This window comes from Paramacrobiotus metropolitanus, unplaced genomic scaffold, assembly GCF_019649055.1.
Source record: "Paramacrobiotus metropolitanus isolate TYO unplaced genomic scaffold, Prichtersi_v1.0 Parri_scaffold0000007, whole genome shotgun sequence".
Classification (NCBI taxonomy): domain Eukaryota; kingdom Metazoa; phylum Tardigrada; class Eutardigrada; order Parachela; family Macrobiotidae; genus Paramacrobiotus; species Paramacrobiotus metropolitanus.
In genome coordinates this window covers 635,303-648,811 of record NW_026570227.1, presented here as the reverse complement: position 1 = coordinate 648,811, position 13,509 = coordinate 635,303, and the positions used below count along the sequence as shown (strand labels likewise).

The following is a 13,509-nucleotide window of genomic DNA, read 5'->3' as shown; positions in this document are numbered from 1 at the left end:
CTCATACCAGCTCGTATTAGATCAATTATGTTGATAAAAGTTCGTTTAAGATACTTGGGAGCTCGTTATGAGATCGTTTAGTTCAATTTTACCGGTAAAATTTTAGACCAATCACAGCTCATATAACTGACCAATCACGTGAACTCGTTAAATTTTCTGACCTACGTGACGTCACAGATCGACGGCCGGACTTGCGCGCCGTGTGCAAAATCTCCGCCTACGTCTAGCTCAGCTCAGTCAGGACCAATAAGAATTGCGCTTTTTACGCGCTGACCAATCCGATAATTAATAACGGGTTTTACCTGTTTTACCGATCCGATTTCCGCCAAAGTGATCCAGATGATCGCGATTTTCTTCTCCACGATCCGATCCCGCGCAGCCGTATTCCGCACGGTTTTGGCGCCTTCCTGATCCGACCTATTCAGCCTTCTGCTGGGCTTGTCAAGCCTACCAGCAGGTCGCTCTACAGCCTATTTTGGTGGAGCGCGTTAGAACTGATCCTGCACCTCCTTCGGTGCTGCCAGCTTGTGGCTTCTCGGCGCCTGTGCCCAGCAGCCTTGTCCTCTACAGAGGATCTCGCTGCTTAGCAGTGGAAACAGCACAAGTTCTCCACAGGAGAAACCTGCACCGCGGCCAGCTGCCGTCTGACTCGATGAAAACACGAGACAAGTTCTCCACAGGAGATACTTGACTCAGTGTTGCCGCTCCTGCTGGCAATCCGATGAGATTCGCCTTGCTGTCAGATGAGGAAAACCAGTGCCTTACTGGTGCAGTCGATCAATATCGATCGATCCAGATTCCACGTGGCCGTTCGTCAAACAGATCAATATGGCCGTTCGCCAACAGATTAATATGGCCGTTCGCCAACAGATTAAACTCGAGCACCGCAGATTACGGGCTCTGCTACCATATAATGTGGTACTCTGGAAGAGTCCAGGACAGTGATCTAGACTGACAAGATTCTGCGTTGTGTGAAATGCTATCGATACGGGATAAATGCACAACGCACGGCATCCGCTAGCATGGACACACTTTATTGAGTGAAAAACCAAATCTCTACTCAACTCTCTGAACACTGGCAAATCTGCCAAGCGAAGAGCTAAATCAACGCTCTTCGCAGCGCACATAGGCGAGCCCACACAAGGCACATACAACCAATCAGAGGAGACACAACACTGACACGTCATCCGCTTAACGCCACAGGCGTGAGGGTGGACGTGAGTACAGCCATGGCTCACAACTGTAATATCCCCGCCATCCTTTCTTCAAAAATGTTGCATTGCTTAGTGAACAATAGGCCCTTCTTATTCGGTGCACGTTGTGTAGGCCGTAGTTTTGATAGCGCTTTAAGATCATTTGATTGCAGCGGCTTATTCCCTGTTGTTTGTGGAGATTTACGAAATCAACAGCATTGCTGGTCGCATGAAAACATTAAAATTGCTTTTAGAAGTTTGATTGATGCACTTGTTTATTTTAGACTATTTGTGTATTTTAGGCACTGTCGATTTTTTTTGAATAATGACAAGGGCGCGACGACTGTCAGATTTTTGTCCGATCAACTGGTGACACAGAATGGTTGGCAAAACAGTTTGCTACTTTTTTAACGCGTGAAGCAGAAGGTGATGACGAAATAAATGGTCGGCCATCTTCGCCTTTGCCGTCCATTTGCCTTTGCCGTTCCAGTTTGCAGCTCTATCTTTACCGTCGAAAAAGCCGTTGGCATTCCAATTTGTCGTATCAGAACGCCATCTGTAAAAGACTTTGCAATATGAAAAACGAATTACCCTTTGGCATTTCTACATTTTTTTTGGCGCAGTTCCTGAAAACTCTGTGTCGTCATTAACGACACAAGATTTCAGCGTAAACGGCGAAAGCGAGCTAAAGGACAATAATTAATATAATAATGTCTTTTAAGAAACAGTTCTCGTTCTGCAATGGCTTGCTTCCGTACAATGTACGACAAAAAGAAGTTGATGACTCGGCTTTAAAACAGATTGTGCGCACTGGCTGTTTTCCCTGTTGCAAACTGATCTTTGTTCATGCGTGTGTGGAAAGTCATTCTACCACCCATTTCTCGTGAACTCCGAAACAGAATCACTCAACCAATATCCCAAAAGATCCAGAAAAAAATTACGAGATTTTGGATTCCAAATAAGTGGCAAATCATGGGATATGAAACAAATTAGCAGTGTTTGTTTTTCTCATAGACTTAAGCATAGGTTGCAAGCCAAACGGTTTTGTGCACAGCTCCTATGCTGTGTCCATGAGAAAGTACAATGGCTAAAATTTGTTTTGTTCGCCGTAAACAGCCACAAGTTTAGTATCAACAGTTTAAAATTTTTTTCTACACCTATTGATATGCAATTTGTATAGTTGCACTTCGTTATTCACGGAGCGCGAGCGTCTGAAAGTAGCAATTTCCTGAACATGAGGCCCCTGTCTAGTTGGCTGTCAAAACTCCTCACAGCGTTCATCTGTGAAAGGGTTCAGAAACGTCACCGGAAAACGACTGGAATTACAACTTTATTTTTTTCAAGGTTGTTCTTTTACCATTCGGGCTCATTTATATAACAAAGCTGGTCGTCGCGCTCCGATTAAACGTTTCGTGCTGTCGCCGCACGGACACAGAACCGGGCGTATTGCTTTTTTGTTTTTTCAAACAGTTTTTGCAGACAATTTCGGAAGCATGCGATCAAGTACAAATAATCAATCAAGACTTTTACCGCCCTGGTTTAGCAGTGGTTCGTCTGCAAGTAATCTTGAAGACTTATAAACTTGGCAGGTGCTTACTCAGTTTTTGCTGTACCACTATAGGCTGTACCACTGCCCCACGGCGCAAAGTTTTGAAATCCTTTGAAACACTTTGTCGCTGTACGTCTGTATATGAGCCGCTTCTCTCCTCACATTACGTTAAGCTGAAGGCAGCTCTAGCCGGATATGTTATGTCACATCACTATCCACTTACCCTTCCTGATGTATCAGGAAAAACATTGATGACGATAATTGGAAAGCCCCGTTTATCATTGTCACAAAGTGCAATGTACTATGTAAATTTTGCCGATAATCACAAACTGGATTTCATGTCATGTCAGTCATATATCGAGTTTATGATTACCGGCCAAATTTTGGATCACATATGCTGTCAGCTTCCTACTTCTGTACCCGGATATTTGCCAAAATAATATCTTGATACGTGAATAAGAAGCTAAAGCGAGAGCATTTATCCAAATTTTCCTCGAACCCGAAAAAATTTAAAAACATTGTCTCGCTAATAAAGGTCAACAGTTTTAAACAAATCTTGCTTTTCGCAGAACTGACAGCATCAGGCCTTAAAGTTTAAATGCTGTAGAATAAAACAGTTGGTGCTGCCCGCTTAAGTTTCCACTTTGTCAACACCGCTGTTTCCTCATCGTTGGGCAAGTATCGATCCTCGAGACGTGAGCTGGCTCCGTTTCAACCGAACCCTATCTGGTGCAATTTCTCAGGTCGGATAAGCTGCAGAGCCAGCTTTGGTAAAAAGCCCCTGCATCAGCATCTGCAGTGTCCCCTTTCCGGCAAATGCTCTCTCTGGATTATACAATTACGTAGATGTCTCACGCACTAGTTTTGCACTGATCCACTGTTGATTTTACGCAGTTTGCCTGCAAAATTAAGTCCAGCACAACCTCCGGCGCTAGGAGTGTATCGACTGCTGTATTTGTGCAAACTTGACCGTAATTTCTATCGCATCAAAACATCAACAAATACAAACTCACTGGTTAAGTCAAGCTGTATACTACGACGTGCCGCGCCACCCTCATTACGCTCTACATAAATTCAAATTCCTGTGTTAACAATATTTTAATGCCAAGCGGTTTGGGTGATTTTAGTTATGGCGCTTTACACAACCGCTTTTTGGAGGTGGATAACGGTGCTCTGCGGACTGGGATGCACCGCTTTTCCCCCAAGCTGGAACCATCACGATCTTTTACACTTTGTGTACTTGAAAAACTGGGCCGATTAAACGCAGTCTCCATTGTGCCTGCCCAAATTGTTATACCGCACTGTGCGGTGTTTTGGTAGAGCACTCGTTCGACGCCTTTGCCGATGTTGTTCTATTTTTAACTGATATTCTGGATTCCGCCATTATGATTTACAGTCACTGTATGTCATAAAGATGGCGTCCAGAATTATGTGCAGAAAAGCCGCAGTTATGCTTTCAAAGCCGGCAACGTCTTATGGCAAATGGCCACAGCTCAGCCGTTTTTTCAGTACGAAAACTACGGTGGTAATTATTGGACTACTTTTTACATGGTCTTGCGGGCAATGCGGGGCTACCTTGTCTTTAATTCTGACAATCGACATCTCTGTCTTCATCACGAGAAGTAGCTTTGACACCCTGAGTCATGATGCAGCGTCAGATATTTGTTTAACGCTCCAGACTGGAGCGTAAGACAGATACATGGCTCTGAGTCAGATTTTCTCCTTGCCTTGCGGATTTCCTGAATAACGGCTCGGGCCGCGAAGCCCAGAATACCGGTTATGAAAAGAAGCAATCCGAAAGAAGGTAGAAGCTTTGGCCAGAATCGCGATATACCATACCGGACCAGATAGGCAAATCGCGACTTTGGACAACCTCTGTTTTGGATAAATGCTATTCTCGCTTTACTCATATTCACAGAACACAGTATTTAGTAAATATTCATATTTATTAAATATTCATAATCACAGTATTTAGTAAAAAATCATGATACACAAGTAGGAAGCTGGCAGCATATCTAGGTGGTCAGAAACTGGCCGATAATTAAAAAAAACTCGATTTCCTGCATTTTCTGACGATGGTTTTCAGAGATATCCGATTATCGGCATCACTGTTTTTCCTGAATCTTAATGAAGATAAGCGAAAGAGCTTTTTAAACAGCGAATATCTATGCAAATACAACGGGGAAACGCGATTTGTGTAATGGGTACGATCCCTGATCAGGATTGCATAGAGGAAGTGTTTCTTTTGTAAATTCGGTTTTGTTCTGGTGCATAGTTTGTACTCGTATCGTGATACTTATTAAAGGTGCAGTTTAGTGGATAGTGATGTAGATCAGTACATATCACCTCCGGGTAAAGCTATCTTCAATTATGCTTGAATCTGCGAATAGTTTGTTACAGATGTGTCAAGCTCGCCGGGCACATTTGATGATTTAGCAGTGCAGGTTTTATTGTCCTCAAAATACAATACCTGTGAATGTAAAAGCAGGGTGTACACCTGGCAAGTTTATAATTCTTTATGTTCACTTGCACACGTACCACTTCTAAACCGGCCCGGAAGAAGTCGTGATTATTTGTACAACTGCCGAGATTTACCTGTTGGACTAATACCACGCCGTTTCTTTGAGGTTACTGTCTATATAATGTTCTATTCGCGCATTTTCAAAGTTTTTTCAAAGGGTTACCAAATAAAAGCAACACGTCGACTTCTGTATCCATGCAGCGACACCACGAAACGGTTAACCTGAACTCGAAGGGCAGCTGTGTTAATTCAATAAGCCCGACTGGTAAAAGAGTAACCTGAGACAAGCAACTAAATTGTTACTCGATTTTTACGGTGACGTTTTCTGAACCCTTTCTCAGATGGACGCTATACTGCCGCTCGTACGCAGCTTCGACAGCCAAACATGACAGGCGCCTCATGTTCAGCAAATTGTAAATGGCGTTCGCCCTCCGCTTTAACGTTAGGCGGCATCGCGGTTTCGTTTGGCGACTCTTCGCGTCGGCCGTAAGTAGTAAGGCTTCATAGATTTTGAACAAATTTTTACAAAGTCATTAATTTTATTGTCTTTTAGCTCGCTTTCGCCGTTTACGAATCCTGCATCGTGCTGGCCGAGATGGCACTAGAGAGAGAAGGAAAGGCATCCGAGGCTGCTAGTCGATTCGAGAAGTTGTTGCGTACCATCTCCCTCAGTCTGGTGGGATGGTCCGAAGCCGCCTGTCGATCCTGGCGCGTTGCTGACAAGGGACAGCCTACAAACAACCCGCTCGGCCTTCCAAAAATTTATTTACCGTAATTATACACTGCTGCGCTTCAGATGTCATTCTCCATTCTCCCCAGTTGTACATACGTGCAGTTCACTTCTTTCGTAGTTTTTAGTATGTACTAACATAGCACATAGAAATGCAATTATGTAGCGGAACAGAGTTTCAGCATTAACGCGACAGCCTGCGGCTGAATCATCGTATTTTTTTCCTCATTTTAAAAAGAAACGGCTATAGGATTTTCAAAAACCTCTTAAAGCTTGTGACTGGATTTGTTGTTTGCAATAACTTTACGGCGATTGCGTCTTAAAAGGACTAGCGAATCAGGATCATTATACTGAAGAGTGAAAGGTATTGCAGGTTCGATACCAGTGAAAGGTATTGCAGGTTAAGGAATCGAGTGAAAGGTTTAAGTTAAACAGTTTTATATTTCTTTTTTGTCCGCAGAACTAGGGACATCGGACCTTCAGTTTAAATGCTCTCAGACAACAGAGTTAGTGACGGTATTCCACATCCCCCAAATATGCCTCTAGATCATTCTAACAAATTCTCGCGCTATCCATTCGACATGATTAAAACGGGCGTTCCATAGAATTTTGATCTGTAAATGCACACGCGCGTTCACTCCATGCAACAGGAAGATTCGTCCTGCGTTAATGACATTTCCAGTGCACCGACAATCTCACGCTCCCATGAGTTCTTGATGCAGGATCTCCCAAGCACATACGCCGGCGAAAGTCTGGTGTGCTCTTTTGAAAATTAAACTGGGTCTTGTATCTGTGCAAGGGCGACGTTTAATAATCCGCAACAACATAATCCGCAAACTTCAGCATAAAAAACATCGCAATGACTGCCATTGCTCTGCATTGGAATCGTTTTGGTCTGTAACAAAGAGTATGCTGCAGCATTCTCATTCAATTCAATTCGGAGGGTCAGATTACCCGGTCGTCCGCCGATATCGCGATAGTCCAATCGTTGCCATCAAACGGCTCACTTAACTTTTCGCTGTTTTCTTTCTGGATGTACTCTCTGACCAAACACGAAGCACACACAAGATACGGAAAAGAGCGCCGTAACACCAATGCCAGCAGGCATACTGGCAACTTACAATAACTTTTCAGCACAAGGGTGGTTTACAGTGCAGCGAGCGATGCATGAAACTGATGAAAGTATTCCGCTCGTAACCGAAGTTGTGCTGCCCCAACGATAATCAATGCTTACAGTCACATTACTGGGCGAATTCGTAGTCGTTGCTAAAAAGAATGGTGCTGACCTTTGTCGAAAGTATAAGATAATATGAGCAGTTTAAATTGCTGGCAGTATGATATCTCCGTTCATGCATTAACATCATCCCCCGAAATTTTAGACAATATTCTTCCAAGACCAGAAGAACCATAACCGAGAGGAGGATGCAAGCAGGAATGTAACAATCGTGACCTTCCAGCTGATGATGGGCACCGGTGCGTAGTTCTTCATGTCAGTACTGGGCTTGTACGAAGTGCTTGGTAATGCGTCGTAAAGCTTTGGAAATACTCTTTCCGCCATTACTCCTTTTCCTTTCAGTGAAACTTGCAGTCCTTCCTTTTCGGTTGCGCAACCGCCGGCTTTCGACGAATACTGCATCAACCTAATTAACAATTCCCACATAAAGTTGCACAGAAATACAGTTACTGTCATTACAGCATAAACTCCCAGTTCCAATATACCAGCGCGTTCCTACTGGAATAAGCGCGGTGATGTAATATCAACCAAACCGTTTAACTGTTTGTTTCTTCGTTAATTTGCCCTTTCGCGCCATTTCTTTGCATTCCGCTTGTTTTTGTAATTCTCCGTTCATACATTTTGCGTTATGTAGACGTTTTCAAACTTGTTGGGTGTTAAATACTGGTCAATGCATCTCCAGCATTTAAAATACAGAAGAAGAAGGGCAAAATCCGTGATGTATTCGATCGCACCGGTTACTGCTTGAAAGTCCTTGATGCTTTTCAGCATGCAATGCAAATATCGCGTGACATCCTTTAGTTTATCGAAATTCGCGGTTATGTTAGTTGCAACTTTTTGGACATTCTGGATTTCTGGAACACCTGCTCCGGGTTATCGCGAAGTCTCCCGTAGGTGCCAGTAAAATTAGACGCATAATTGACGAGTTGGTTTTCCAAAGGCTGCGCTGAGCTCGAGGTACCCGCTACAAGACGAATGCTGCTTGTACTGTGCAATCGCACCGCCTGTAAGCGGGATTTGATAGTACTCAATCATAGTTTGATAGTTTGGTGTGTCATTTTTTCCCTCTATGTTTTTGGACATGGCCTTCAGCATGTTGCTGATCATATGACGCTACTTTTCGGCTTCCATGTTCCACTGAAGGAAGGTGGCATTAATTCTTTCTGTAACGCCTTCGGATGGCCGGGTGACCCGCCGCAACACCTGCAAGCACGACAAATGTTGACAACAATACTCTGCTGTATTATGTGACCTGAAAAAACTTTCCAAGAACGTTTTGTGTGCCAAATGTAACGGAAATAACATCCCGACGGAAAGTATATATCTGTATTCGGCATTTCAGACGAGAACAACCAAATATCACTTTGTAACCTCTTCACACAGTCATTTGATTCACTTTTTTCTGCCCATAACCGGTTACATTTGCTACAGTATCGTTTAATATTGATCATTGTTTTGAACTTTCCTTTCTTACCATACGTTTTGTTGTTCAGCAGCTGACCAATTCACACCGTGGCGTTAACAATACTGCTCGAATTCCCGCTCATGTTATCCACAGGTTCGGCCAACTGGGTACATAACGCTACCGTCAACAGTACGGAGCGACCATGTCGCCAGCCCAGGTGTGGCACAACCAGAATACCAGTAATCCTCAATCGCGGACTGAAGATAGACAAGCAAATAGGAATTCCCGATAATTTGAAGGTTTCAATCGTAGCCGATAAAGGGCTGCCATAGAAATACAACTAGCAGAATGTTTCCATAAAGTTTTAATAAAGCAGACAGTCCAGGCAGGGATGAACAGTCCTGACTTGAAAAGCTCGGAGCAACGCGTGATGGGTAGTTTCCTTTAGCGGACTTAGTTTGGTGCAGCTTTTCCAACATTACTGTTACTATTGCACGCATGAACACAATATTACGGGAAACGGAAATTATTAGACTTGACGTGTACGGGCGTTCCTACGTACACATCAGGTACTACTTTACTATGTCTACCCCTACGGATACGGCTTAGACTTACTACTCCTCTTCTCGAGTCATGACCCCGAGTCTCAGTATCGACTTCTTAGAAACCCCCAGCAGAAAACTTTGACCGCGACTTGCCATTTTGCTTTGACCGCGAGTTGTCTAGTTGTATTAGTAGCCCTCTTGTTCTGATTGGTCCACGTATGTTCATGCGTCGGTTAGATTGGTCCACGTGTATTTGATCATAGCTCATTGATTAACGCATAGATCTCTATTGTGCAGTTAAGCGGAAGACGTTCCCTTGCGGTTCCTACATCCTCTGTATCTTGCTCATCACAGTAATAATTGGTACCGACAATCGTAACATATTTTAAACAAGGGCGGAATGAAGAGATATCATCTGGTTTGCAGTAGCCGGCTTACTGGCGAATAACTGCAAAAGCACTACATAATATACAAAGTATTATGACATCCATTACAGTTATGCATTGTCGTAAAGATCCCATTCAACGATGACGTGAGCATTCTAGCAAAAATGTAACAGTAAATGTACGAGTATTTCCCACGAATATATATATACCATGCCAATCGAGATAGAAAACAATAGGTATGCGTAACCTATGAGCAAAAGCAAAGCTGTATGTCCTTCGGTACAATTCCGTTACTTAATGTTCGGTATTGTCCAGTGTTCACCACCACCGTTACACATTTAAAGGTCCCGAAGATGAAAAAAATCTTGTCATAATTTTGACTGTCATATTTGTCATTTAAATAAACTGCAAAGCCCTGTTGCAGAGAAAGCGAAGAGAAGGAAATAATAAAATTATTGAACACAATAAAAAAATCAATATTCCGCATTCTATCACACTATTCGAGATACTACTGGAACTGATCTTTTCTAAGCTGCCAATTTTGCTTGTGCGTGGAATTTTACTCTTTCAAGATGGGGATTGGTTCGATGGGCCGCGATTGTTTGAAAGTGCTGCTCTCATTTGATGCTTTACTGAATCTGACAGTAGCGCTTCTTGACATCATCTCGGCGGCTCCCTTGTGTGATACTTACTCGTAAGCTGCTTCAACTCGTGGCTTTCTGGAGTGCTACTAGATCTTTGTTTTGTACTGCTCGCATCCTTAATCGTATGGTATTTCTTTTCCTTTTGATTCGAAGTAGTATGATTCGGACTCGTAGTATCGCTTGTTACTCCATCAGGTTGGCGTTTCTTGTAGAACCAAGCTATGGCGGCCAACACGAACACCAAGAGTACGAGCCCTACAACTATGCCCAACGCAGTCTTTAGATTTCTGGCGCGCCATTCGTATTCCGCGATGCGCTCTTCACATGCGGTTAATGCGGATGCTTTAGTGACCGAATCCGTGGTTGCTGCTACAAAAACATCCGTAGTACGCATTACGCAACTGTAAGGAAGCCTATAAGTTACAACACGATTTACAGGTAGTAAGTGACATGATCCTACCAGAACATGATCGTTTGGAACCAATTAGACAACATTAAAGACCCTTCAGTGTCGAGATTCTTGTAACAGGCAATAAAAATTTATAAAATTCTGCAGCGCTTACGAAAATTATCTCGTGTTGAGAGATCGTTTCGGGCGTTATGAGTGTCCATATCAACGCCCAGATTTTCCGTTGTTGCAATAGTGGGTACCTTCGTGATGCCGGTAAAGTAGGAGCTCTGCGCTGGTGGGATAAGATTTGTGGTCGCTGGCGTGATATCGGTGCAGCTCTCCGCTGTAACATTAATATTCCAACAGCTACCATATTTATCTTTTCCTGCATCATAACAGCAATACATTCCATTGTTAGCTTCTTTTAACTCGATGAATGCCCCTCTGATAGATACGTTATTTTGTTCGATGTCCCGCGTTAGCTCGCACTGGCCGTTTTTGCCCTCTACATATTTTTTGGTTATCAGATATTCTGGTCTATTTGAACTCAGACGGTCCCGTGGGTTTTTTGTCCCTCGAAAAGTTTTGACAAAATCGGCGGACGGGGGGCGTATCGGCACAGATGGATCGGGGCACCACATGGCAATATGTTTGGCTTCCACACATTCTTTGTGCACTGCATTAATATCAACAGCCCGGCTGTTGCAGGCAGTGGTACCGGCGCTGGCATCAGTCCATCTTCCATTAACGGATCCCATTACTCCCGCAATCATAAAAACATTAAGTCGTGACATCATTCAAGCCACAGCGGTAAACAAGCGCGGCTGTCAATTGATCTGTGCTGGCAGTGCTATAATAATAGACGTACTATTATAGCACTGCGGTGTTATAATAATAGTGCTAACCGCAAATATTACTTTAAAGAAATGTGAAGAAATATTGCACAACATTCACGTAACAACATTTTAGACAACCTATTGCTACGGATTTCTTGTTTCTTAGCTAGATAATACAGACAAACTATGCAACAACATCGTCTGTGTGGTAAATGTAACTTTCAAGTGTAAGTAAGTTCGACTTTGATCAATCCCCCAGCAATATTAAGATAACTATGATATCATTACTTGATTGCAGTTTGCACAGAATTGAATTTCCGTATCGTTATCGATCCGAGAAACATGGTTAACAATAGTTAATAAGTAAGGCATACAGTATCTTCCAACAAGCAGACAGCCAAAATTGGCCCTTTGCGGTATCTTAATCGCTTTTACAACTCATTATAGATGACTGTACAATACGTAAGCCGTCCAAATGCAGCGCTATTACAATACTGTAATTGCAAAAAGCATACGATACGAGTGCTCTGTCTATACCGTGTACAAGCGACAATACTGTAGGTTGTACGAGCATCTGCCATATACATGTTAGTCCGGTTCAAAATAGACCGCAAATTTAGGAATTCTGCAAAAGCTGAGTAACGCAGGAGATAAGATAAGCGCTCATAACTGGTCCATATTGCAATGATGTGTCTTTTGCACGTTTGTATCCACGCCCCAAATATTCATAAGCGTTGCTTTAGAAAAAGCTACATACTCGAGAGTAGCATATTCGAGCGTCAAAGTCGTATTAATTCTCATACAAAGTACAAACTCATATGCACAGAATTTATTGCTTACATTTCACTGCGCTATACCGTAACTGTACACTTCAATAACAATCCTTTAATAAGTACTGCTAACGCCTATCGGGTATTATCAACACTGCTACGTGCACAATCTTAACAACTAATCAACAACATTATAATTAGTGTTAATTGCTTATCCAAACGTTCTGGTAGCGTAAACCAGAAAGTGCGCTTAGGGCGCACATGTCTCTAAAAGAAATTTTAAGTTACCACGACGTCTTAAAATGTCTAATTTAAACTACTTAATTAATTTCGGGTCATTAGAATTAAAAATTTGGCGGATAAATGGGGTAAAGAGTAATAATCAGTTCTCTGACCGGCTGGCGTTCATTAGCTTGCAACTGGTAGCGTTAATTAACTATTTTACATTAATCGTTAATTATAGTAACTTTTTTAATTAATTCGAAACACTGAATTCGGTAGGCAATATGTATATAATAGGCAGCAGCAAGGGGCAAACTGCAAAGTAAAGTTACAGACTAGAATGAAAGCACACCGTATTAAAAGCAAAAGGTCGCACGTTTTTGCGCTCCCAAAATTGTTCGCTCGATGAAGATATGTGATGCATTATTGCCATTCAGTTATTTGAGGTTCGAAGTACGATTTTTTCTAGCGTGTGTCACAGATTTCTTTCGCTGAAATCTTCATGACTAAATTTTGAGCCTAACTATTAACGAATTTGTCTTTCAAGTACAGTAGTTTGCCATCACTCGGCATTTTAACCGTGAAATATAGAACTGTACTGAAGCGCCTGGTTCTGATACGGTTTACACCAGCATATTTTACTGTCATAATTATCTGTTAAATATCTTAAACCACTCACTGTTTAAGGGATTTGGCCCGGTACATAGCACCAAATTCGTGTACATCCACGGGAACCTTCGCTGTCGCGCGCTCTATTTTTTTATGGTATTTTGTAGCCAAAGAATTGTACACGTAGTTGTGAAATCCGTTTGCGCGCAACATCCGGTTGCGGAGTTATGAGGTAACAAAATTCAAAAGTTTAAATGCATTCAGGTGTACCAAAAGTCTCATTATGGACCGATCCCTTTCAAATTTTGCACGTAAATGCACATAACCATGAAGATTGTTTTGGTACGGAACCAGACTTCTAGGATTTTTTTTAGATTTTAAAATGAATTTTAAAATTCGAAAAAAATTATAGAAGTCTGGATCCGTACCAAAACAATCTTTATGGTTATGTGCATTTACGTGCAAAATTTGAAA

General features: G+C 42.4%; 1 protein-coding gene across 1 annotated transcript; it reads right to left on the bottom strand.

Annotated features, from left to right (window-relative positions):
* Positions 1-9,835: 9,835 nt before the first annotated feature.
* Positions 9,836-11,642, bottom strand: LOC129582261 (uncharacterized). The gene is made up of 2 exons (XM_055473744.1): positions 10,771-11,642; positions 9,836-10,576 (listed from the first exon to the last, which is right to left on the bottom strand). The coding sequence occupies exons 1-2, from the start codon at positions 11,393-11,395 to the stop codon at positions 10,224-10,226; spliced, it is 978 nt and encodes a 325-aa protein (XP_055329719.1). The 5' UTR covers positions 11,396-11,642; the 3' UTR covers positions 9,836-10,223.
* Positions 11,643-13,509: the final 1,867 nt, after the last annotated feature.